We start from the raw sequence: 24,930 nt of genomic DNA, 5'->3' as shown, positions 1-24,930 counted from the left end.
ACTGGTAGCTAGACTACAGCAAAAAAACGATAAGAGCAAAAATCCGCAAAGCAAGTGCGTAAACAGTAATGAAAGGCCAAGAGAACATGCCAAGGTCATACCCACGCCAGGGTCAATAAAGCTGGCGGCCCAAAAGCTCAGGGCCATAATTCTAAAGACGGAACGATCGAGGCATATACCGACGAATGAGGGAATAAAATTTTGTTGAACCGAAGAAATTGTATTGAATTCATCAATCTCATGAAAGTCTCCACGAATAACTGGCAGAAAGGCAATTCTGTGTAACCGTGAACATTTTTACAGCTTGTCGTAGTACTATAAGAGACGCATATTAGCGAGTGAAACCATAAGGAAGGAAAAGAATCATGACTTACGTTCTCGTATCCGGGAACAACCTCCTTGAGACCCTTGCGCTTGCGCATCTCCTGGACGACCTGACCGGGCTTGGTGGTGGGGTCGAGAGGAGAGCCGCCGGGAAGGATGCTCCAGTGATCGAAGACCGACTGGGGGAAAGCCTGGCCACCGGTGGCGGAGCGCAGATCGGCGGGGAAACCGAAGGACTCGTTGACGGGCAAGTAGGCCTTGACCATGAACAGAGGAGTACCGGGACGCTGCTCCTCGGTGTAGACGTGACCACGGCGGCGAGTAAGGACACCGTAGATACCACCCATAGCCTGCTCGGGGACCTGGATCTCGACGTTGAAGATGGGCTCGAGAAGACCGGGGTCGGCCAACATGGCAGCGGCGTACAGAGCACGACGAGCAGTGGGGATGATCTGACCACCACCACGGTGAATGGCATCAGCGTGGAGAGTGACATCAAGGATGTTGAAGCGGACGGAACGCATGGGCTCCTCGGCAACGGGACCCTCGCGGGTGGCCCACTGGAAACCGGAAACAACGGAATCCTTGATTTCGTTCAAGTACTGCACGGCCTTGGTCTGGTCGATGAGCAAGTTGGCACCGGTGGTGTCGGGACCGAAGCACCAAATCTTACGGGCATCGGTGACATCCCAGCCGTACTCGTCAGCAAGGACACGGGCACGAGCCTTGAAATCGTCACGGGGGCTGATCTTGCCAGACTCGATGGCAAGGGAGACATCCTCCTCGATGGGCTGAGCGGTCATGTAGAGACGGTTGTGCTTGTTGGGCGACTTGGACAGGGCAGTCATGCTGGAGGTGCCAGCGACGGTCTCACGGTAAGCAACGACGGGGTCGGAGATACGGAGAGGAACACCGGCGTGATCCTCCTCAAGATCCTTAAGACAAATCTCGAGGTGCAGCTCACCAGCACCGGCAACAATGTGCTGGCCAGACTCGTTGATCATGGTCAGGACACAAGGATCGGACTTGGAGAGACGCTTGAGACCCTCGACAAGCTTGGGCAGATCCTGGGCGTTCTTGACCTCGACGGAGCGCTGGACAACGGGGGAGACGGAGAACTTCATGACCTTCATGTTGTGGGCAGTCTCATCGGTGGTCAGGGTACCGGACTTGAGCAGGAACTGATCGACACCGACCAGACCGACAATGTTACCGGCGGGGACATCCTCAATGGGCTCAACGAAGCGACCCATCATGAGAATGGTACGCTGGATGGCCTTGATGAAGAGATCCTCCTTCTTGCCGGGGATGTAGTTGGGGCCCTGGATGCGGACCTTGACACCGGACTTAACGGTACCGGCGTAGACACGACCGAAGGCGTAGAAACGACCCTTATCGGAGGTGGGCACCATCTTGGAGACGTAGAGCATCAGAGGGGCAGTGGGGTCACAGTCGCGGATACCGATGCAGGCCTTGTCGTCAGTGGGACCCTCGTAGAGAGTCTCGGCACGGTACTTCTGGGCAGTGACGGGGGAAGGCAAGTGGATGCAGATCATCTCGAGAAGGGCATCAGCGGCAGGCAGGAACTTGCGCATGATGAGCTTGAGGAGGGCCTTGCCCTCGAGCTCCTTCTCGTCGTTGGTGAGGCTGACCTCGAGCTTGTCAAGGAGAGTGAAGATCTCGTCACGCTTGTTGTGGTTGACAGCGGCGAAAATCTTGAAGATGGGGTCCAAGATGAACTGGTTGAAGGCACGCTCAAGGGGCTTGCCCTCGTGCTCAGCCTTGGTGGTCCACTTCTTGGTCTTGGGGTTGAAGAAGTTGTCACCCCAGAGACGCTCGAGCATCTTCTTGCGGTCAACACCGAACTTCTTGGCGTAGCGGACGGCGAACTGGCGAACAGTGAAGCACCAGCCGTGGAGACCGGAACCGAAGGCGATGGTACCGCGGTCGGGGTAGACCTGGACGTCACCGAGAGCCTTGTCGAAGTAGGTGGAGATGATGACGTTGACGGACTCAATGGTACGCGAGAAGGACTGGTAGAGATCCTCCTTGGAGACCTGGAGCTCGAGAAGAGCACGATCGACCTTGTTGATGCACAGAACGGGCTTGATACGCTCGGTCAGGGCCTGACGCAAGACGGTCTCGGTCTGGACACAGACACCGGAGACACAGTCGACAACGACAAGGGCACCGTCAGTGACACGGAGGGCAGCAGTGACCTCAGATGAGAAATCGACGTGACCGGGGGAATCGATCAAGTTGATCAAGAACTCATCACCATCGACGGTCTGGGGGATCTCCTTGAGATCCTCGGGATCGGGGAACTTGGCGTACAAGGAGATGGCGGTGGACTTGATGGTAATGCAACGGTCCTGCTCATCGGGACGAGTGTCCATGAAACGAGCCTCACCAGCCTTGGCGGCGGAAATAATACCGGCACGCTGGACCAGGGAGTCGGAGAGGGTGGACTTTCCGTGATCGACTGGCACACACGAAACATGTCAGTATCAGCCATTTCCCTTTACTCGCCCATGTTCGAAAACTTACCGTGAGCGATGACGGACATGTTCCGGATGTTAGCCCGGCGGTCCATCAAGGACCGGATCTGATCTCTGTTAGAATGAAAGTCCATATTGATTTGCTGAATTGATGAAGGATTTCAAGCAACATCAGGGAAAGTGGGAGTTGGAAGATGACATGGGGGATATCGCCCTCCTTCCCACTAGTGATGCTCTGATCTCAGGAAGCTACGAACCTCTTCGATAGTGAAGCTGTTCACATCATTGTTAGCTGCTGTTCTCTCATCTTTGCAGGGTTGGTGCTTCCAGACCCCAATATATCGGGTATGACTTACTTGACCATTTTGGCGGTTGATCCTCAGTGAGTAACTTAGGATAGAAAAGAAAGAAGAAGAGGCACAAAGATGACCAGGACCGAGAGCACTCGATCACTTAATCAAAAACTTCTATGTGCAACTGCTCCTAGGAGAGAGATAGAGGGGAAGAGGAAGAGGAAGAGGGGAAGGGAAAGTGGGAGAGAAAAAAAGAAAGCGAAAGTGGGGACTTTTTTTCTCCTCCCGGTTTTGTGCGTTTGGCTGACTAGCCCAGTTCCGACTGTATCAAAAGAGTAATTCTCATTATTTATTCAAAATATTTTTCTATAACTCTTTCTATTCGACGACTGTCACCTGCTATGCATTTTGCCCATTTTGATTTCAAATCTCTCGTGGATTGCACTTTGTCTTGACTCATTCCGATGGCTTATTCTCGCTAGCCGTGGTTCTCCGGTGACGTTAGACAGACCATAGGCGAGAGCTACTGTACTCAGAGGATTTTCTATACATTTAAATGGTCACTTGATGTAATTACCATCGATTTAAAGCCTAAAGCCTATGATTCATACGATACTTTCTTGCTTTCCAAGGGTTTAAACTGACTCAACATTGAACTCATGCCCAAACCCCTCTATCGCGGCATAGTGGGGCAGTCTACATTAGTAAGCCATTCAAAATCTGACCTTGATGCCTAGGCCATAAGGCATCCACAGCTCAAGAGCTCAATGTCTGGTACAGCTGTTATATCTGATAGCCATAGATAGCCTTATGAGTGACATCTCATTATGGACCAATCCTATCGACAAACTTGGGGACATTTGCCTCGAGCAAAATTTTTTCACAACCAGAAGTTAACTAGCGCACGGAGGCTGCACCGTGCATTAGTGGGGGTCACAAGAATTGCTCCTCATTTTCAGGCAGACAGGCAGCAAGGCATCAAAGATTCCCATTCCAAAGACCGTAAGTATCGACAAACTGAAGAGGGTCGAGACTGATATGATTAAAGGTCCTCGCCTGGGCAGCTCATCCAGCTGAGCTGATGTACTCCGTACACAAAGCACTATTTCAACCGTCCACAGACCGAGACCGCCTCGTATCCTAGTGATTCAGTGAATATTCCAGTGCCCAGTCCCGACTCCCGGCAACCACTCCGGTTATTATGTTCGACGCTCGTGTTTTCAAACATGAAGCGAGGGTCACAGAAATTAACGTAACCAGAAGCTCTGATCCAGAAACAATTGTCTGATGTGACGATGTCTCACCCATCGTCCTCTGTCGAATATCTACGGCACTAAAGAAGCATGACCTCCGCCCACCAGCCACCTGGTTTGCCACCTTGCCAACCGCCCCATACGCAGTACTGTGTACTGTGTACATACTGTTCGAGAGATGACCTTATTCTCTGATTATGCGAAGCTGTCGGATTTCATAAACTACACTTGATGGCCTCAAGTATCAGGAGTTCAGGACTGGACAATGGACATGTCCTGCGAAAGCTACTTAACCGCATTCACATGGAGCGCATCTGAGATTGCTTGAATCTATCTACTTTCTTCAAGCATGTCTCCATGCTCCACTAGCATAAATATTGTCTATTTGCCCTGTTACAGATCATCAAGTCACATAGTTGGTATCAACCCGAATAAACCATGCACGATGCAGCTTCAGCGGAGCCAAGGAAGCGCCCATTCACAGACTGCTTAATCTCATCGACCTCAATCTCAGTGGGAGCACGATCAATACCCTTAAGACATATCTGGGAACATATTCACATATTTAATAGCTTTGACGGAGCTACACACCTCCACATTGATGAGCCTTAAGCATACACGCGAGGTAGACCGTAGGGGGAATAGGGTACAACCCCTTCATTACCAATGGCCATGGTGACCCCAGTCGGGATGCACGTATTCGATCTGTTTAGCGGTCGGACGACGGTTTATTCTTGTGTGACGGTCCGACGGTTGAGCCCGAGTGTAGCTAAGGGAAGGAGCAAACAATAGCTAGGAGGGAAGGAGCGAGCACGGAAGAAGAACATAAAAAGGAATCCTTCTGCGCAGCTCTTCTACTTTCCTCTTCCCTTCTCCACTTCTGTTACTTTAGTTCGCAACACAGGAAACAGTCATCACTCATCTTTTCTTCCCTACATATCTTTTCTTTGGATACTCATATCGCGTGCCGACATCGTGAGTGCTACCCGTTGGATAACTTGGACAGTTGGACTTGGCCTCAGCCCTGCTGATACTAACATCGTTCAGGTAACATGGCTGACCCGTCGGAGCTCAACTCATCGACCGGGTCCATTCAATCGGCGCCGGCGTCTTCCTCATTCCCGTCAGCGGCCCGTCTGGTCCACCGTTTACCAGCTCTGAAGCAGCGGCTACAGGAAGTTGCGGTGGCCAGAGCAAACGACCATGTGCGCCAAGTGGCTATACTTGTTCGATGGCTCGACGAGGGCTCGAATGCGCGGCACTACGTTAATACCATGGCCAGCCTTATGCAAGGCTTCGTCATCGAGCACGAGACATACGTTCTGAGGAACACAGATAGGATGCCAAACTGGAGACTCCGCCGCGAACGTGTTGGGCACATTATCAGTGAATGCCCGGCTACAACCAGCACTGCTTGATGGTATTCTACTATGCGGGACACGGGGCCATAATTGACGACGTGCTGAATTTTGTGTTTGAGCATGCTGAGGTAACGTGCGCCTGTGCAGGGTGCCTCCTTCCCGAATAGGCAACCGTATAGGGAACAACCCTACGTGACGGTGTCAGCATGTCTACTCCATACTTCAAAACTGTGACCTCAGACTCAACTTTCAAGAGTCATTTCGCTGCCGAGAAGAGAAGATTATTCTCCGAACTCCCTGATGTCGCGGCCAGTAATTGGGGACGTGAGTGATCACTTGTTTGCTTGTCGTGTTCTCCGGACCCGTGCACGGTCTGACATTCTCCCTGTTCTTTCGGAGCATTTACCATCATCCTTGGACCTTCGCTCATACCCTGAGATCGAGAAATTTTTGGATGGCCCAACTCGTAGCCATCTGGGCCTAAGCGAGCACCATCTCGTGCGAGATCCTACATATGGGATCTCTCTTGGCCAAGTTTGGGGGGCATTGGCAATATTTGAAGGTAGCAAGAAGCGCCGTGGAATTGATTCATCCAAAGTTCCCTCTGAAGGAAATGACAATGAACTCGAGGCATCTCTGGAGCAGCCTCGAATACGCAGCGAAGATGAAGGCGAGCCATCTCCGAAGCGGCGGCGAGTACGTACCCAGAGCATCGCGCAAACAATTTATGCCAATTCAAGCGAGATACAAGTTGGATCGAGCAATTCAGGAACTAGTTCGCAGGCGGCATCTTCGCTTGAGTACGTTGATCCCGCCTGGAATAGCCTTCTAGCATCCCCGGTCCCCGGAGGATTACACCGTCCGACACACACTGTACTTTGCACCGCCCCAAGATGGCGCTATTCTGCCTGCTGTCCTCGAATTTAGGGACGCAAAGTCAAAACTTTCTGCTCACACTCCTTAGTTGGAGCGGAAAGTCATGCCATCGATGATGGGGGGCTAATTTACCGACAAGAGATAACAGGCTTATGCAACGTGGCAAAATGCCGTGGTCGTTTTGGAGGCGAAGAGGCAATTCCAGTCCCTGGAAAAGGCCGACCGATCATTTCGGACAACTGCTTCGCACAAATGACGTGCGAAGCTTTGGTAGCCAGGCTGGCTGATCCTTCTAAGGTGCTCAGCATCGTCAAAAGGTACGTGTTTATTGTCATGTTCAAATTCGCTGTCACTTTGATGCATACGCTGACAACATAGGATAGGGTGATAGTGATACATGCTGTCCAGCATTATCTGTGTTTCCTCGATTTCCAAATCAGTGATGAATATCTCGCTGATTTTGAATCTGACGCCCCTTCTTGTTACTGCAACGGACTGGTTTGACTTGAGCTCCAAACGCGGCAGAAAGCTGGTGGCCACGAACCTCTGTGGTATCATGCACTGGGCCCGCCAGTGGTGATACGGAAAAAGCGATAGAGTTAACTAGTGCCATCAAACATAATCGCTATATGCTCCTTCTGGCCTCACCAAACCCTGGCTTTGTGAAGAATGTAGCGGTTTAGCCATTTAGACAGTAGCCATTCCTTGCATTCATGCGATACGACGGGCTGAAGACGCCTTCCAATTTCTATCCGGGTTGGTGAAGATGTAGTAGGTCTCTGGCCGGCTGGTTCTTTGTGTCTATTTTTGCTGTGTGCTTTTTTGTCTTCTGTTCAAGTCCTCCGTGATGCAATTTAGACAACGATAAGGCAGCCCTATCCGGATGTATTGGCCTTGGCGTTCTATATTCGCTGAGTGCTTGGATTGCCGTTCCATCATGTCCTGGTTGACTGCAATCGGTTTGCTTACTATCTCTGAACCAGTCGTATGGCCGACGGACATATGTAGAACAGCCACCTGCACGAGATTGTTACGACGAATCCAGCCGTCATGGTTCAGGAAATGACATGAATATAGGAACATTTAACATTATTTCATTACCTCATTACCTACACAAATAGATGGTAGCTCTATGGGTTCATGCCAGAATATGTGAAGCAATACAGCCCGAGATGCAGAGCGAAAATGGCGATATGCGATAAGCGTCCGGCGATAACCGGCGATAAAACCTCACGAGACGATAAACGATAAGAACAAAATAATCACGTGCGATATGCTCGTGAACAGTCGACTACATCCGCCTTGTTGTTCCTTGAGTCAACTTGCATCCACGACGCTCAAGCTTCATGCGACAGCAGCCAGAAAACTGTGTACAACACAGCTGGTCAATACTACACGCTTTGGTAACGTCATTACGTGTATGTACGTGCCATATGGGCCTGTGTCTCTCCCGGGGACTACTATTCCATCTGGGCAGCCTTGGATCGGTTGATGGATCGTCTCGACGTGTACGCTCCATTGCTTGTTGGGGATGCTGACTCGGCGTCCAATTCGGTTAGCTAAACGTCAGGTGGGTTTGATGAGCTTGACTTGCGCAACACCACTCCTATCACCCCATCACCCCATTTCTTTCCCCAACTTCTCATGCCTGCTATTCGATCGATACATGATTCGGTGCCTCCAACGGACGATCAATGGCTGACAATAACACCAGTCTATCGCTCATTGAAGAGTTGGGGTTTGCTCCTAGCGAGCACCAATTCTTACTTCGCCTTCTAAGCTCCGATCCCTTCTCCGAGCTCTCCCCCACAGACCTTGAAACTAGCCATACCCAATCTCTTCCACTCCGTTCATCCAATCTTGCAAGCGACCTTTCTTCCACAAGCCTCAGGCAAGATATCTATTCGTTCACCAAGCGGCCGGTCCTCGCTAACGTGTAAATCCCACAGTGAACGCGTGCAACAGCTTCATCTACCACAAAGCCAAAGCCATACACGCGGTTCTCACGAAAGCTCGGAAGGCAGACAAACAAGCCAATACGCCGAAGAGTGGACTTCGCTCATCGCTGCGGATTCGGACTCTCTGATCTCCGAATTATACCACCAACCTCTTCAGGACAACGAGGCTCCTCATCCCGAGGCCCCACAACTTCCACCCAACCCTGGAACATTTGAGAACGACGTGCGCCCTGGATCTGCCGAACCCACATCTTCGTCAATCTATTCCGGCGAATCAGGTGAGCCACCCGACTCCTTTGATGTTCGCAGCGAGGCCCCAGATCAAGGCGACTGCGAAGTATCCCACTACCCGAGGACTTTGAATCGATCTGGAACGTTTGAGGAATTACTCGAGTCATTCCCGACTCCCCCAGCGGAACAGCCAGAGAACGATGTTTCTCGCACCAGCGCGTCCTATCTAGAGATAGTGCCCCAGCTAATACGCCGAGCTTCGTCAGTAACCGGTTCAACAGCGTGATTAACTCCCCGCGGATTTCCCGATTTTCCGAAAACCTGAGCGACAGTGACCCGATCGGAGAACACCAAGTTGATACATCCGTGCTTGAGACCAGTGGGCTAGTACTGATCACCCCACCTACTTCGCCCCGGATTTCGACATCCCCTTCCTTCGGCACCTCACTCAGAGACCGGCGTGTCCACTCTGCCCAGCCTGAGACACAAGGTAATCTTGAAAACTCCCCATCAGCGCCAAGGCGTGCATTTCCGTACAGCGCCTTCCCCAAAAGCCCCCCGCAAGTTCGTCCGGGTAGCTCCGTAATCAGGAGACAGGGCACACACGACAATCTTTTCAAAGAGCGCTCCACCCGTATATCGACACCTCGATTCTATCGGCAAAGGTCTCCGCGTATCTTCCCGCATCCGTCGGTCCAGTCTTTTACCGCCGGGAGAAAGCCTAAATCGAAGCGTTGGTCAGCCTTGAAGCGCTGTGCTCGAGGCCTTAAACACCTGCTTGGTCGAGCCCGCAGGCACCGTCCGTTCTCTTCCAAGCGTTAATCCCACAGCGTGCCAAAAGCGAGTTTCTATCACTTTAAGCCGCATATCTTAACCCTCGCTTCTCTATCCTCATTTTATTCCTCAGGATCACTTTATACTTACTCATACCTGACTCTTATTTCTCAAGCATCTTTCGTGCTGTTCATTTTACCCTCAGTTTCGTCCAAAATGGATACACGAACATCCCGGTTCTTGGACCCATCCTCTGCGATGGCAGCCATCACCAAGCACAAGGCCGAAGCTATCAGGCTAGCCCGAGAGCAAGGAGTGGCCGTCCAGGAAATGTGTCGTCGCGCGAAAACAGAGCCTCCGCCATACGAGTTCGAAGAGTTGATCGGGAAAGGTGCCTATGGTCGTGTGTACAAAGGCCATCAAAAGCCGTCAGGCCGGCTTGTTGCCATCAAAGTCCTCGATATTGACTCACAGGACTACAAGTCAATTCGGGATTTTCGAGATGAGTCTATCAAAGATTTCATTCATGAAACAAAGGTGATGAAGCAGGTGAAGGACGCTGGTGCCAAAAACATCAATGAACTCATCGAAGCCGTCTCCATCCATTCCCAGTTGTGGCTGGTTTGCGAGTACTGTCCCGGTGGCAGTGTTCGTACTTTGATGCGTGCGACAAATGACAAACTTGAAGAGAAATACATCATCCCAATCGCCCGCGAGCTAGCTGTCGGACTTCGTGCTATCCACGATGCTGGTATCATTCATCGTGACGTGAAAGCGGCAAATATCCTTATTCACGAGGAGGGCCGTCTAGAAATCTGTGACTTCGGTGTTGCAGGTGTCCTCCAATCACAACGAGACAAACGATCAACGTGGATAGGAACACCACACTGGATGCCGCCAGAGATGTTCGCAACTGGTGGCGAGGCGCCTCGCTATGGAAGTGAGATTGACGTATGGGCTTACGGGTGCACACTGTACGAGTTCGCGAACGGAAATCCGCCAAACGCAGGCCTCCGAGAAAGAATGCAGATCGGTCGCCAGCTGAATCGCAAAACTCCTCAGCTAGACAGTGAAAATTACAGCCAGGGGTTGAAGGATCTAATTGCATTCGCTCTTGACTCCAATCCGGCCACTCGCCCAACGATGGCAGACATCCTGGCTCATCCTTATATCGCCGGCACAGAAGAGGCGTACCCAACGTCATCCGTGAGTGAATTAGTGAGAAACTACTACCAGTGGTCTCAACGAGGAGGGCAACGGATTTCGCTGTTCCACCCAGGCGGCGCCGCGGCAGCCGAGCTCCGTGGTTTCGAAGAGTCTGAAGATGACTGGAACTTCAGCACGACGGACGGGTTTGAGCGAAGATTTTCAGTCATTGACTTAGATCAAATTGCTGCGTCGGTGGCTGAGATGGACCAACCAGTAAGACCGACCAACACGCCGCCTGAGCCGGAGTTGGGCGAAGAGTTTTCGGAGAACGCCCTCAACTACAAAGAGAAGGCCAACTTTAATGAACGTGTGCGTCGAGGCTTTGAAGCGATGGAAGGCCTTTTCAATGAGGAAAAGCCCAGCTACAAATACGAAACGAAGAATGACTTCGTTCCCATTGAACCCGCCCAGCCCACTTCAGACCTTCCTCTCCGCGCGGAAACAGACCGCTCGTCTGTTACATCAACCTGTCTCGATATTGACATCGGGTCGTTCGAAGCCTCCCATTATGCAGCCGGGACTCCAGCTGCGCAGCCTTTCCAACTGGTTGATGCAAACACCATCCGTGCAAATCGTTCCAGTCTTCGCTTGCACAGGAACTCCAACGAAAATAGCACAAAGCTTTACGATAGCGACGCAAGTGACAATGCCAATATTGAGGACACATTCGTCCCGTCCGGTCCACGACCTCCCACTATGGACTGGAAATTCCCATCATTCGCACAGAATGAAGAGGAACCCACGGAACAAGACACGGAGGCCCCTGCGCCCAAGCCCACAGCGGAGGCTATTCAGGCTGAGAAGCGAGCCACTATGGAGTGGACATTCCCCGTAATGGAATCTGCGCCCGATGATCAGGTTTACGATGTACGAAATGACACACTTCGGGCTCCACTTCCTGAGATTCAGTCTTCGCCGCCATCGCAACGACAGCCATTAGATGAAGCAAATGACTCTCGCCCTTCGACGTCAGCGTCGAATGCCTCGGACTCCGACTATGACCCCTTCCGCTTCGATCGCTCTCCCACGCCACCTGACGCAAATTCTGTCCATCACAGTCACTTCTTTGATACTGCACTCCCTGCTAAGGTGCCCGAAGCCAGTTACCATGATGACGAGACTTCCAGTGTCCTCGACGGCCCTGGGCCAGACGAAGAATCAACCCCGCACTGGAATGCACAGGATACCTCGTTTGATGGTAATCTAAGAGATTTGCCCACAGCGATCCCTCCGGAAACCCCCCACTGCCTCTTCGGTGACCTCAGGTCCCGTCTCCGAACCAGGCTCTCCCGTGTTCGAAACCGTACGGAATGTACGACACGACGAATCTGAAGCCGTGCCGGCGGCAGAGGATACGGGTGCCATTCCCTTCCCGGCGCTTGTCCCCCCACATGGGGCGAGTTTAATGGAAGGGGTGGATGATAACGCAGTCACAGCAGAGCTTGATCGTCTGCTGGGTGATTTCCTCGAGTCGCTTTCGGCGACTGGTGAAGCATTGTCGTTTGCTGGAGTCCACCATGAGATGAACAACGTCCATGACCACGGTGCTGCGCAGGTCTGAATGATCTATATGAGCTTATTGAGCATCCTTATGTCGCATTTTTAGGCGAAAATCCATGGAAGAGTGTCCTAATACGGGCAATTGATGAAGTCTGTCGAATCACACATATATCTTTTATTGAGAGTGCTATCGTGAATCTAATTCATTTGACGGTGAGAGATTACTGAATTGTAGGCCTCAAGAAACAATAAACAGGACTGTAGCTCGGGGTCATTGTCCCAGCAGTTCTATTGAGGACAAGGCAGCATCGACTCATCCATTGTCTCTTCACATGCCTCTTCTGATATCTTTCTATCATCTAACTCATCTACATCCTTTCCTCCTTTCATCTCTTCATCTCTTCTCTCATCATCTTCGACGGTTTCATCATCCCGTCTATCAAGATGGCTAAGACTACTCGCCCTCCAAATACATCAGTACTAGCCAAATCTTCCGGAGTCCATGATGCTCCCTCGCTCCCAGAGAGTGACTCTCAGTGGGAGAAGGCCCTTCTAGATGTGAAATGGCTTTTGTTCAACCAACAATACAAGCAATGTGCCATGCGATGCAAGCAGCTGATTGACACCGCTTCCCCTCCGGTTCGTGTTTCACAGATCTCATCTGAGTCATTTTGGAGTGCTGACTGGTGTATACACAGCTTCATCCTATTCGTGCGACTTACCTCCATTACCATGCTGCCACTGCATATGAGTACATGGGAAGGGCAGCTCATGTCTATTCAACAGTCAAGATTCCGCTTCTGACCGAGGCTATGGAGCATCACAAATCTGCGTTCGTGTCTTTGCCAGAGATGGTCCCAGTGCCGGCCCCGAGCCAACAGGAAGACTTCGAGCCTGCTTCTTTCTTGTGGTCACCCACCATAGAGTCTCAGTCTCCTACTACCGTCGCATGGAGCGATGGGGTTCCGCCGATTCCTCCTACCTCACTTCCTCCTTCTGCGTTGATGGCTGCTGCTGTTTGGCCTGATTCGTCCACCTTGTCTCCTCGGTCTCCTGTTACTGTCATCGCGTGGAGCCCCGGAGTTACGCTGACCCGCCATGCTTCTCCTGCTAGAGTGTCGCGTACTCCATCTCCCGATCCTTCTGTCATCACTGCATTTCACGTCACGCCGCCTCATGCAACTCGTGGAGAATCGCGGCTTGACTACAATGAACCTGCCTCTGACTCTCCCCGTCCTTCTGTCACCACCGAGTTTTGCGTCACGCCGCCTCATGCAGCTTGTGGAGAATCGCTGCTTGGCTACAATGAATCTCCCTCTGACTCTCCCCGTCCTTCTATCAGCACTGCGCTTTGCGTCACGCCGCCTCATGCAGCCCGTGGAGAATCCCTACTGGACTACAGTGAATCTCCCTCTGGCTCTCCCCGTCCATCTGTCATCACTGAGTTTTGCGTCACGCCGCCTCATGTAGCTCGTGGAGAATCGCAGCTTGACCTTGACTACAATGACCCTTCCCCTGCCTGTCAATTGTCATCACCATCTCAAGCAACCTTCTTTACGCCTCAAAGCAGTCGATCTCGCCTGCCTGTCAGAAGCCAACTGGTTGCCTTCAATGGTGGCAAAGATGGGCCTCCCCGCGAGGGATCTGTCATCCGAGATACCGCGTTTGACAATTTCATTCCCGAAGCCGATGGTGACCCTTTCGTGAATGACACCCCTACCCAACATCACCCTCAAACGCGTATTCCAGTGCGTCTACCTCCGGTCAGATTCCCAGCTGAGCTCAAGGATCCAATGAAGCGAAGAGACCTTGTTCCATCCCCGCTCGCAATTCGAAAGCAGTCTGGTGAGATTCTCATGTGCAGGGATTCCGCAATGATAGCACCTGCTGCTTCTGAGAATGAAACAGCCGAGAAGAAGATATCTGATAACGAGCTAATGCCACCTCCGAGGTCTCGACTTCCCCGGCTGTCCAACAACATCACCCCATCCAGACACATGAATGCTGGCACGGAGAAGATAGACACTTCACTCCTAGCACCACAGTCGATGCGCGTGAACTCGCTTCTTACCTCACACTACATGACCATCGGGCGACCCATGGCGCCATCGCCCAGCCCTCCATCCAGCTCTTCGCCCCCCGTGCAGAGGCCGATGTCCGTCCTCAGAGTGCCGTTCCAAAGCCACCCAGGTTCGCCGAATACTGATACAGACTCATCCAACCCTCGTTCCCCTGTATCCTGGTCTGGACATACCAGCTCCAAGAGCACCGCCATGATCCTTGAATTCAACGACACCATCGCGTGGCTCGCCGAGAAGATTCCACACTACATCGCCGATCTCGAGAAGCAGATCGAGCGTGTTAAGGCGGTGCAGCAGGCCCGCCGCGCCCGTCACCCAGCTATGAACCGCTCTGTCTCCTTTTGGACTTTTACTCCCATCAAGCCCCACACCAATCCGGGCGAGTCTCCGGTTGCACCTCGGGTGGAGGGGCCCAATGTTGACGAATTTGGGAATGTTATGCGACTTGAGTCCAAGGAGCAGCGTATGAAGCGGCTTAGGAAAGAAGGCTGGGTCATTGGGTTTCGGTCGAAGCATAGTAACTGGAAGGGGACTGAGTATTACGATCGACTTTGTGAGGATGCTTTGGCTGAGCTTGGTCCATCTGGTAATGGATCTCGTGAATGGCTGAATCGGTTCCAGAACCACTAGCTGAAGTCTTATGGCATTTATCTGTGGCTTTAGGTTGTCATGCAGCTGAGGCTGACATTGGCATGGCGTTCCGGTATGGGAAAGTTAAGGTCACTGACTTCCCTGGTTACATGACAAGCTATGTCATTATTACTATCAAAAGTTAGGTCACATCCTATGGTCACATGTGGAGGAAGGTCGTGGTCCAGAGGATAGCTCGGCAGCTTCCCTTATGCCTTCATACAAAAAAAAAAGGATCACTCTCGCTGGTATTCATACTATCAATCGACAGAAAACTGCAAAAGTAGCTACCCAAAATCAAAATCCGCTGTTCCTCTTAATCTCAATCGTAAGACACCAAAATCAATTTGCTATCACCGGTTTGTTCGTCCTAGCAGAACATCCTGCTCAAAGGCCTTTACTCAGAACAGACCCAAGTCCCTCTCCGAGTCCCCCTTTCCCAAACACACCACCTAGTTGGCTTCCAAGCTGATCTTGAATCTTGCTCAGATTCTGGTCCTCGGTGAGTTTCTTGCCAGTGAGACTTTCTACATGTAGATTCTGATTAGTATATTTCATTATATTGCTCATTTTATTTTTCTCGGTGCTCGGTACACATACTCTTCAGTCCGTAAGAGACCTTGTTCTCACCCATATAGTCCAGCAGGAGCTCTTGAAGCTGTTTCTGGTATGGATCTAGGTAACCGGTGACCCAGGCGGCGAATAGAATCACCTGTAGGGTAAGGAAGAAGATGAATGATAGCATGATCAATGTTGGAATGTGGAGGTTATTTGTTCGAGATGTCCTAGCAATATACTAGAAGTAAGAAGCAGAAGAAAGTAGAAAATAACTTGGCTGTTGTGGTTGATATGGCTACGTCGATGACGTCTGGTGCCACCGTGCCACAACTGGTATCCGGTGGGGTCGGAATGTTTGTTGCCAATCACGCGGTTTCGTTATATTAATTACTCAATGTACTTGTTGACGTTATGCAGGAAATGTTTCAGGTCTTTCTAGGTTTTGATTACTGCACGCTCAGAAGATGTACAATGGGAAGTGCTGCTATCGCTCTATATTGGAGATCTATGGCAGCCTTGGAACTCTTGGCGCTCGCCAGTTGTGATAGCATTGCGCGCCTCAACATAGGGAACACACTCGTGAGATATGCCCTCATTTGATTGCCTTGGTCTGTGGTCAGATTCAAAGGTGAGTCCTTCCACTTATTTCTTGAGCAAGCCTTTGATAAAGCCGAGGGTCCCTTTCTTCGTGCCTTTTCCCGCCTTGCGTAACTGACGCAGCTGCAGGAGCACTCCCAAAACACTGGCTACCACGATGGTCTCGGTAGCTGGTTCCATATCAGGGGATAGCAGAAGAACGCCCTCGCTATATGGCAGCGGCAAAGAAATGCCATCTCCAACATGATGATATATAGCAAGCACATCTTCATCTAGAGGGACACCCGAACCTGCAACATACACGGACGACGGCGCCTCTGAGATGCGAACAAGAGTATATCGCAAACGTCCATGTTCGACTGGGTGGACTTGCCATTCAAGGGTCATCCTAGCCACTCCGGGGAGTCGGAACGTAAAATAGGGGTGCACGAAGGCCCTTTTGTCGAATTTGGTTGGTGAGATGGGGTAAGATATCGACATCGGTGTGTCTTCTAGCGTTTGCACATCGTTTTCCTGTTCGCACTTCATTGTGATAACAGCTTCATTTCCGTCAGCGTTGATGGCACTGTTGTAGTCTCAATTAGCCAATTAAACTGACTTTGGAAAAGGCAGATAGGACATACACATTCGCCTCGAGAGGTGAGTGACCAGGCGACGCTGCAGTCACTGATATCGACTGCCCGTGCAACTCCACTGCATCTTTGAAGCCCACATTGTACACAGTTGTATCATCCAGCTCACTCTGCGGCTTTTGCATCTTTCCCAGAGACACAAGATACGAGGCTGATCCTATGTTACGGTCCCCGACAGTTTCCTGGTACAGGGTGCTGATATCGTGAACGGAGAGATGACTGCCGCTGCCATCATGACGGGGGATATACAATGTCCGCGTAAGATGTGCGGGAGTTGTAGCTCCAACTCTAACTCGCCGATCATCCTGAAGCATTGCGGAGTAGACCTCCCAGCCAGGTGCACCAAAGACTGCGTCGGCCATTATTGAAGCTCAATATTCGCTGATTCAGTGCAATATTGGCTTCCAGATACAGTATTTTGTTGGTCTGCAAAATGTGAGAGTAAAGTGAGGATAGTATAAGGAGTAACGGTAATTGCGCCCAATGACTAGGTATATGTAGTTCTTGGATAAACCACCTGATCCTACCCATCCCTGCTCAAGGTGGCTGTGATTTTGGGGCTATGCCGGAATCGGGCAGTGGCCACGGGCTGTCAGGAGATATGAAGATAACCGGGGTCAAAGTTGAGGCGCGGACTCAGGCCAGTGTGCTGTTGTGTTCTCGGTGTTTGACCACATTGGAAAGCTCCTAGAAGTTAGTTGTAACTGCTTGATAGGCAGTGTTAAAAAAATGAATAGTTAGTAACAACTAGAAGTTATCTTACTGGTTGGATTCCAGCTGTCGAATTGGGATCGTTCTTCCACCAGGATGCTTAGCCAATGGTAGGCGTTTATAACAAAATGAGCCGCTGCACTAGGCTATGCAGCAGCAGAAGGGTCAAGGGGTTATGTGAATGTGATCACTCATTGATCATCTACAAACGAACCTTCGTCCTTCGATGGTGATCCAGCGGCTCAGTTCCACAGCCCCGTATGCCGAAATACCCCTAAACGTGATAAGAATTCCAGCTAAGCCCTGGAACTGGAAGAAGCCCTACCTACAGCCGCCAGCGGTAAAACGGGTTCCCCACTTCCCTCCTCCAGGGTCCCGTCGGATCTGTTCCTCCCCCAATGACGAGTCCACCCCCGATTGCTTGGGAACGGATGGGGATGTCCCATTATCCCGTTCTCTATACCGAGGACGAGCAGGAAGAATGAAATTCTTGATACAAGTAGGGGCTCACTGAGCACCGGTGACGAAAGCATGTGATAGCACGTGAAGCGATGACTAAGATTTTGTAGAACTCACCTCAAGCTTAGGAGCTTGAATCGGCGTCCCAAGTACCCAAGTACCCATTTTCACATCAATAAGCATTACCAGGCCCCAGGGTGCCTAGTGTAGCTCTAATCTTTATTATGTAGATGGCAATTCTTGGGCATCCTGCTTCTATGATACCTCAGCTCTATAAGTACTTCCCAGTCAGGCAGAAACATTCTGTGGCTGTGCTGGGCGCTAAACCCTACAGCCCCGAGGCTTATCGCGTCTAGAACTCCTGATCTTCCCCTCCTCAGCTCTTTCTTTACACTTTCATTAAGGTCATCTCCTCCTCTCGTTGTCTCTTAAGAGGACAGCAGACTTAGAATCTCTGGTATTTGTCGGTCTGCGTATGCGCGGTATGTCTAATCCACCATCCATTGGTCTTGTTTATCTTGATGCAGCCACCCCCGCGCCTGGCCTGGTCACCCCTCGATTTTAACATTTCTAGATTACTGACCCTATTCTCTCTCGCCAGGCTATTTCATACATTTGCGACATATTGTATCATTCCAATCTCATATCCGCCTCGAAGTTCTAGTCCGCCGTCACTACCTGACGAGCTGCGTGCCCATTCGAGCCCATCACACATCGCGTCTGTGATCTTGGGCGTCTGCAGTCCTATCCCCACATCATGAGCTGTGAGTCGACACTCCATACACGCGAGACTTGTGTCCTGCATGCGAATTGTGCTATGATTTGTCCCTCAATGCTGCCCGACCATTTCCCGGACTCGCGTCAGCCCCGTCCACAACCTGACACTTCACTGTCATGAAATCACCATGTCAATCTATACGCTCCCTGCCAGCCCTCTGTGGGTGATATGGGGGGTGGGGGAAATGATAGCTGTCGTCTTGTGTCATGGTCCGCTTTGCAATGCCCATACCCTCCCCGCACGGTCGGCCCCTCCGGGAGTCATTTGCGCGTTTCGCTTGAAGACTTCGCAATTTGCTAACTGTTACTGTTTTAGTTGCGACCATGCTCAACAAGCTGTCTGGGCAGCCAGAGAGCTACGAGAAGAAGTACAAACTCCCTATCCTGTGGCCCGGCACTCGCTAATTCGTGGTATAGGGCTCTCTATAGATTCGGACGGACACTCGGTGCAGGCACATACGGCATTGTTCGCGAGGCAGATGCCGCAGACGGACAGAAGGTTGCGGTAAAGATAATCCTTAAGAAAAATGTCCGCGGCAACGAGAGCATGGTCTATGATGAGCTTGAGATGCTGCAATCACTCCAACACCCTCACATCGTCTCCTTTGTCGACTGGTTTGAATCTAAGGTTAGCACGTCTAGCCTTATAAGGTTATTGCGGGGTTCTAATCACGGGTGTAGGACAAATTCTACATCGTTACACAACTAGCCACCGGTGGCGAGTTGTTCGACCGAATCTGCGAGTACGGAAAGTTCACAGAGAAGGATGCGTCGCAGACCATTCGCCAGGTCCTTGATGCTGTGAACTATCTGCACAAGCGTAACATCGTTCACCGAGGTCGGTTCTGCATTACCATGCCAGTGCTTTGCAAATAGCTAACCCTACTGAAGACTTGAAACCGGAGAATCTCCTCTACCTCACCCGCTCTGCCGACTCTCAGCTGGTCTTGGCAGACTTTGGTATTGCGAAGATGCTGCACAGCCCCTCTGAGGTATTGACCAGCATGGCCGGCTCATTTGGCTATGCCGCTCCCGAAGTCATGCTCAAGCAAGGCCACGGCAAGGCCGTTGACATGTGGTCTCTCGGCGTTATCACCTACACCCTCCTGTGTGGATACTCTCCCTTCCGATCCGAAAACTTGACCGACCTTATCGAAGAATGCCGGACAGGTCGCATCATTTTCCACGAGCGCTACTGGCGCGATGTGTCCCAGGACGCCAAGGACTTCATTCTTTCCCTCCTCAATGCCGATCCCAGCAAGCGAGTTTCCTCAGAGGAAGCCCTCAAGCACCAGTGGCTGACCGGAGAAACTGCGAGCGACCGCGACTTGCTGCCCGAGATCCGTGCCTACATTGCGCGCGCCCGCTTGCGCCGTGGAATCGAGATCGTCAAGCTTGCCAATCGTATCGAGTCTCTTAAGATGCACGAGGAGGAAGACGGAGAAGATATTCCCAGCCCCATGGACATGGGAACCTCTGCAGAGCCCGCGGAAGCGTCCGAGCCCAGCAGCGATGTCAGCCCCGCCCCTACCCCTGACGCTGCTCCAGGCCACACGAAGAAGAAGAGTCTGGGCAGCGCTGCTCGCGGTGCTATCTTCCGTGAAGTTGTTTTGGCTAAGGTCCGTGAACAGAAGGAGAACGAGGAGCGGGAGAAGGTGGAACGTGAAGCTCGCGAGAAAGCCGGTTCTGCGTGAGGTTCTTGTCATCTTTCTTTGTCTCTTTGTTTTATCCTTACTGGGGTTGATACGATCATCCTATGGATGTTATGCCCTGTACTTCTCTTCCTTTCATCGCGTGGTTTCTTGGATATAAATTCTGTGATTCCCCTTTCTCATAGTCAAATCAGAGTGAACATACAACTTTTGAGTGTTTACCATGCTCATTAATTATATTGTGGTGCAACCTCTCTGGTGTCCGGGCCCTGTGCTATCTAACACAAGTTGGCCATAAATGTCCACCTGGATTGGGTTCTTGCTCGGAGCTCAACTGATAGAGTCTAGCATGACTTTCGAAGTTGTTGGAATAAGCTCTTTTACAAACTGAAGTAATTGCATGAAGAGTGAGCGTAAGACGCTGATATGAAAGCAACAGTCCCCCATGTGGCATGTCCATACGATAATACGTCAGTTGTAGATGTCACGTGTTTGGATCCAAGATTGGTAGGTCTCGGGAGGTCACGAATTAGCTTTCGGCCCTAAGGCCGTCACTTTCACTCACTTGCATTGTTCTTTGGCAATAAATGATGCGTATTGTAACTATTTTGTGCTCATCGTTCTTATCCCATCCCGTCTCTTGTTCGAGAAGCTCCCCCTTCCACACGTCATCCATCCATCCGCTCTACTCCACCTGATCGGGAGTTCGGAACACCGCACCTTCTTCTCCACCGGAGCTCTTGAAACATCTCAGTCTTCTTCCGCAATCAAGACCCATTGCAACCATGTTTGCCACAAAGCGCCTGAGCAAGGTCGGTACTATCTGAAGTCTGGAATGCCATTTCATCTGCTTATTGACCCTGTTCGTGGATTATAGGAGCTCCTCAAGGTACCGATCCGATTCGTCCAATCTCTTTATCACCACCTTTGCTCCGCCGACTGCACACTTTGCTCGAGCGCATGCCTTGTCGCACTTGTACAAACACAGGTTGTTGATATGTTACTGACTCATGACTTCCAGATGCAGGAACATCTCCCGCCGGGAATCGCAATTGTCAAGTCAGACAACCTGGAAGAATGGCAAATGGACATCAAGGTCCTCGACGAGAATCCCCTTTATTTAAACCAGACTTATCGTCTGAAGTTCACCTTTAACAATAAATACCCAATCGGTAAGCTTCGATACTTCCGCGGGCAGCTTCTATTTACATCCTGCTCCCAACAAATCAATATCTTCTGTCTGTTCAATTACTGAATCAACATGAAACTGACTTAGTCTTTCCAGAGCCTCCGGAGGTCCAATTCATCGAATCCCCAGCCTCAAGTGGTACTCCCCGCTCGATCCCGATGCACCCCCATATCTACAGCAATGGTATAATCTGCCTCGATCTCTTGGGCTCTGCCGGCTGGTCCCCAGTGCAGACAGTCGAGAGCGTTTGCATGAGCCTGCAAAGCATGCTGACCGCCAACACCCGTGACGAGCGCCCTGCCGGTGACAAGGAGTTCATTGCCACAAACCGCCGCCGTATCCGCGATATTAAATTTGTCTATGAGGATGACGATGTATGAAATGTTGAGGCTTTTCAGCCTGAGAGTGGCTTGCATTTCGGCTCCGAAGAGAAATGGTCTATGCTCTGGCGCATACATTGGCGTTTCTACGGATGGGGTTCCGGTCATGAATATTCGGTAACTACATGGTGACTGGGGAGTCTTTCCTTCTTGGTTCTTTCTTCTGCATCCAATATGGCGTTCGGTTCATTTTTCCTTTCGGACGCAAACTGGGCCGGTTCTCTATGAGCGTTCGGAGGTTTCATTACAAAGCGAGGCAGGCAACCCAGGGGCCTATGTCTCTTTTATCATTATTTGAGCATAATAGACCATACGCAAGTGGTGCAGCGACAGAATGAGCAATCTTTGTATCGAGGGAGATCCTTGAATAGCCGGTCCTCTACTCCCAGGACTGCCAGATCGCTTATTTCCAGTACCTAGCAATCTTGGGAGACTGGTACGAATTGTCCACGCTCTTGGCATTGAGGCAAGTGTGTTTCTCGAAGTATTCACCGTCCGACATTGGAACAATTGTTTACAATGCCACTGGTGACTATCCCAGAAATTCTCCTCCTGCGTTTCCTTCTGCATAGACCTTTGACCGTGCCCCATGTTTGCCGGGAGTGCCTAGAGACATGAATCTCAATGAGGAGGGGTGGTGAGACATTTCCAATTCCTGGGGGAACGACCCAGCAAGATATACATTGCAGGCTGACATTTTTGTTTCATGTGGGAGGATAGAGGGCGGCTACTTGCGGGGTCGGGGAGCCGGGAGATTAGGGCTTGTGGTTCGGGGTACCACGTCAGCAAGCAAGTTGAAGCAACAGATTCAGGTGATTCTCTTTGTCTGTAAGCTCCTCGTGGCTTACCTTTCTAAGATCTTGCTTGTTGGTCTTGTGCACACCTACGGTAAAACGACCGGCTACATAACTATAGTCTGCTCAAATCATTGGATTTCGAAGAACGTTCATAAGGTAGGTATTATGTTCTCCATACACATATTGAGAGAAGTGGCAGTGTGCGTCTATTGCTTGCAAACGCCGAAGATCAAACGATCCATCGTAAGCTGTTAGGTAACAGGACATCAAATTCTCGGGCAATCATCGTCCGTAGAACCAATATTCGGCAGCGTACTCAACCTGAATCGTAGCATTTTGACCCGCACACGTAGAAGGCGGGTTACCCTGAGAGGTCACGACTCGATAAACCTCCTATAAAGAACAATCAAGTCAGATATCTATACGTGGCTAGACTCCAGTCACTCAGGTGGAAATGCTCTTACCTGAATACCGCTCCCCTTCTTGTATCCCAGCTTCAGCCAGGGAACATCGCCAGCAGATCCCGATGTGGCTTTTGGTGCTGGAGCAGCAGCTATCTTACTAGCAGCGATCCAAGAGTCGGCGCCACTCAGTGTGAAGTCGAAGATTGGGTCACCGGCAGCGTTGAAGTGGTGCTCGCCAATGATGATGCTGTTGCTTCTCGTGCCTTGTGCCAGTAGGGCTGTGATGAATGCAAGAGATCCCAGAGGAGCCTTGCTGATGATTTCAGGGACTTCGTGAAGCAGGGCCAAAGACGATGCTGCGATGCAGGATGCGTCGAAAAGAGTCGCGGCGGCGCCTGTGGCTTCTGGTTCGATGGTGGTGTGTTTGGAATTTGGGGAATTTGACGGGCAGGTGTAGTTCTGTGTTCCCCGGCCCAATGCAATGTATTTGAGGGTTAGGTTTGTGGATGGCACTGGGAGGTGTGTCGTTGTTGCGTTCAATGGCATGGATAGGTTTGCCAGAGAGCAGTTTCCCAGGTTGATCTTGTCGAGTTCGTGGTGGATGCGGGTGAAGGAGGAGGCGAGGGCGAGGGGATGGGGAATTACTGAGTGCGATTGCACTGTTGCTGCTGCAAGGAGCAGTGGGTGTGATAGCGAGATCTTCATGGTTTTGGTGAGATCCTAGATCTATAAGATGCAGGTGTTTTTCAAGGATCTGATAGGTATAGGTATAGCGGGAGCCGGGGTATGGGGCAGTGAAGAGTAACTAGGGTACCTATGGATGCATGGAAGTGTAAAAAACAACGAAAGCCCGGGGATTTATATCCCGTCAACTGCAAATGGGGCAACTCTGACATGCAACAAAGGGCACGCTCGGAGATTCAGATATGCCACACAGCAATATAATTTGGTTCAATGAATCTTTGGGCGAGCCAATTATGGGTGGCAATCTAGATTGACAGCAATATCCACATCCGAGCTAGCAAACGGCTTTGTAAAGTGCCCGAGTCTGCTGATTGGGGATGTCATCGGGTCTAAACGTGGGCTAAATTTGGCTTCTGTGTTGTCCACGCTCGCTTTGTACAAAGCTTGCTGGGAAACGGGAAACGGGGTGTCCGTTTCTGGATGTGGATTAGGATGAAAGGGTGTATAACCTAATGTAACCACAGGGCTCTAGGTGTAGGTTACACTTGGAGGGTTGTTGCTCGCCAGCAGCAGATTGCCGTTTCGATGTTGGACAACCTAGCTGGAGGAGGAAATCTGAATTGGAGTACAGATGAGGGCTAGATTCAGTAAAGTACTTGAATCAGTCTAGTCTGACTTAGAACGCATATTGCTCAAGTACGATGTACATCTATCCGAAACAATAGATAGAATACTGTAGGCGCTTATTTCATGCACCCCAGCCCAGCCCTACCTGCCATTGGCTCCATGTCAGAATTGGAATGTTCTTGTCCTTCTTGCATAGTTGCATCGGAAACCCTATGATTAAATCAGAGAGTGAAGGTCATCTGCAAAAAATGCTGGGCAAACACTAATGTTCATGCAGGCTTAGCTCTTCTTGTTGTGGAACATAAATAGACCATAAGCGCCCTTGCAATGCCACGTATCTGACAATCTGTAGGTCTCACTGACTGAGCTTGTGTTCATAGAGGGTGATATACCACAGACAAGGAAGGTATCAGGCACAGGGCATGATGTAGAGAGCTCAAGAGGTTGGCTACATTCACTGGGGGAGTCCAGATGA

General features: G+C 50.9%; 11 protein-coding genes across 11 annotated transcripts; 7 read left to right on the top strand and 4 right to left on the bottom strand.

The window, feature by feature from the left end:
* Positions 1-297: 297 nt before the first annotated feature.
* On the bottom strand, positions 298-3,186 carry N7515_005841 (elongation factor 2; the record flags this gene model as incomplete). Its single annotated transcript, XM_056666585.1, has 5 exons — positions 298-315; positions 375-2,806; positions 2,872-2,929; positions 3,080-3,095; positions 3,179-3,186. 5 exons carry the CDS (start codon positions 3,184-3,186, stop codon positions 298-300), a joined length of 2,532 nt encoding a protein of 843 aa, XP_056520181.1.
* A 2,234-nt stretch (positions 3,187-5,420) lies between these two features.
* Positions 5,421-6,693, top strand: N7515_005840 (uncharacterized protein; the record flags this gene model as incomplete). The annotated part of the gene is made up of 3 exons (XM_056666584.1): positions 5,421-5,754; positions 6,043-6,425; positions 6,562-6,693. The coding sequence occupies 3 exons, from the start codon at positions 5,421-5,423 to the stop codon at positions 6,691-6,693; spliced, it is 849 nt and encodes a 282-aa protein (XP_056520180.1).
* Positions 6,694-6,857: 164 nt separating this feature from the next.
* N7515_005839 (uncharacterized protein) lies at positions 6,858-7,185 on the top strand (the record flags this gene model as incomplete). Its single annotated transcript, XM_056666583.1, has 2 exons — positions 6,858-6,922; positions 7,014-7,185. 2 exons carry the CDS (start codon positions 6,858-6,860, stop codon positions 7,183-7,185), a joined length of 237 nt encoding a protein of 78 aa, XP_056520179.1.
* Positions 7,186-8,299: 1,114 nt separating this feature from the next.
* On the top strand, positions 8,300-9,080 carry N7515_005838 (uncharacterized protein; the record flags this gene model as incomplete). Its single annotated transcript, XM_056666582.1, has 2 exons — positions 8,300-8,541; positions 8,594-9,080. 2 exons carry the CDS (start codon positions 8,300-8,302, stop codon positions 9,078-9,080), a joined length of 729 nt encoding a protein of 242 aa, XP_056520178.1.
* Positions 9,081-9,784: 704 nt separating this feature from the next.
* Positions 9,785-12,338, top strand: N7515_005837 (putative serine/threonine protein kinase; the record flags this gene model as incomplete). The annotated part of the gene is given in 2 exon segments (XM_056666581.1): positions 9,785-12,032; positions 12,043-12,338. 2 exon segments carry the CDS (start codon positions 9,785-9,787, stop codon positions 12,336-12,338), a joined length of 2,544 nt encoding a protein of 847 aa, XP_056520177.1.
* Positions 12,339-12,721: 383 nt separating this feature from the next.
* Positions 12,722-14,988, top strand: N7515_005836 (uncharacterized protein; the record flags this gene model as incomplete). The annotated part of the gene is made up of 2 exons (XM_056666580.1): positions 12,722-12,916; positions 12,976-14,988. The coding sequence occupies 2 exons, from the start codon at positions 12,722-12,724 to the stop codon at positions 14,986-14,988; spliced, it is 2,208 nt and encodes a 735-aa protein (XP_056520176.1).
* A 387-nt stretch (positions 14,989-15,375) lies between these two features.
* On the bottom strand, positions 15,376-15,733 carry N7515_005835 (uncharacterized protein; the record flags this gene model as incomplete). The annotated part of the gene is made up of 2 exons (XM_056666579.1): positions 15,376-15,515; positions 15,589-15,733. 2 exons carry the CDS (start codon positions 15,731-15,733, stop codon positions 15,376-15,378), a joined length of 285 nt encoding a protein of 94 aa, XP_056520175.1.
* Positions 15,734-16,188: 455 nt separating this feature from the next.
* On the bottom strand, positions 16,189-17,137 carry N7515_005834 (uncharacterized protein; the record flags this gene model as incomplete). Its single annotated transcript, XM_056666578.1, has 2 exons — positions 16,189-16,708; positions 16,767-17,137. The coding sequence occupies 2 exons, from the start codon at positions 17,135-17,137 to the stop codon at positions 16,189-16,191; spliced, it is 891 nt and encodes a 296-aa protein (XP_056520174.1).
* A 1,565-nt stretch (positions 17,138-18,702) lies between these two features.
* Positions 18,703-20,416, top strand: N7515_005833 (serine/threonine-protein kinase; the record flags this gene model as incomplete). Its single annotated transcript, XM_056666577.1, has 5 exons — positions 18,703-18,709; positions 19,039-19,090; positions 19,140-19,350; positions 19,404-19,560; positions 19,614-20,416. 5 exons carry the CDS (start codon positions 18,703-18,705, stop codon positions 20,414-20,416), a joined length of 1,230 nt encoding a protein of 409 aa, XP_056520173.1.
* Positions 20,417-21,159: 743 nt separating this feature from the next.
* Positions 21,160-21,943, top strand: N7515_005832 (ubiquitin-conjugating enzyme E2; the record flags this gene model as incomplete). Its single annotated transcript, XM_056666576.1, has 3 exons — positions 21,160-21,186; positions 21,396-21,546; positions 21,660-21,943. 3 exons carry the CDS (start codon positions 21,160-21,162, stop codon positions 21,941-21,943), a joined length of 462 nt encoding a protein of 153 aa, XP_056520172.1.
* Positions 21,944-23,022: 1,079 nt separating this feature from the next.
* N7515_005831 (DUF3455 domain-containing protein) lies at positions 23,023-23,849 on the bottom strand (the record flags this gene model as incomplete). The annotated part of the gene is made up of 2 exons (XM_056666575.1): positions 23,023-23,133; positions 23,205-23,849. The coding sequence occupies 2 exons, from the start codon at positions 23,847-23,849 to the stop codon at positions 23,023-23,025; spliced, it is 756 nt and encodes a 251-aa protein (XP_056520171.1).
* Between the last annotated feature and the right edge of the window lie 1,081 nt (positions 23,850-24,930).

This window comes from Penicillium bovifimosum, assembly GCF_028826915.1.
Source record: "Penicillium bovifimosum strain IBT 22155 chromosome Unknown utg000005l_segment0_segment0, whole genome shotgun sequence".
Taxonomy (NCBI): domain Eukaryota; kingdom Fungi; phylum Ascomycota; class Eurotiomycetes; order Eurotiales; family Aspergillaceae; genus Penicillium; species Penicillium bovifimosum.
The sequence above is the reverse complement of the archived record's forward strand: the minus strand, read 5'-3'. Positions and strand labels throughout refer to the sequence as shown.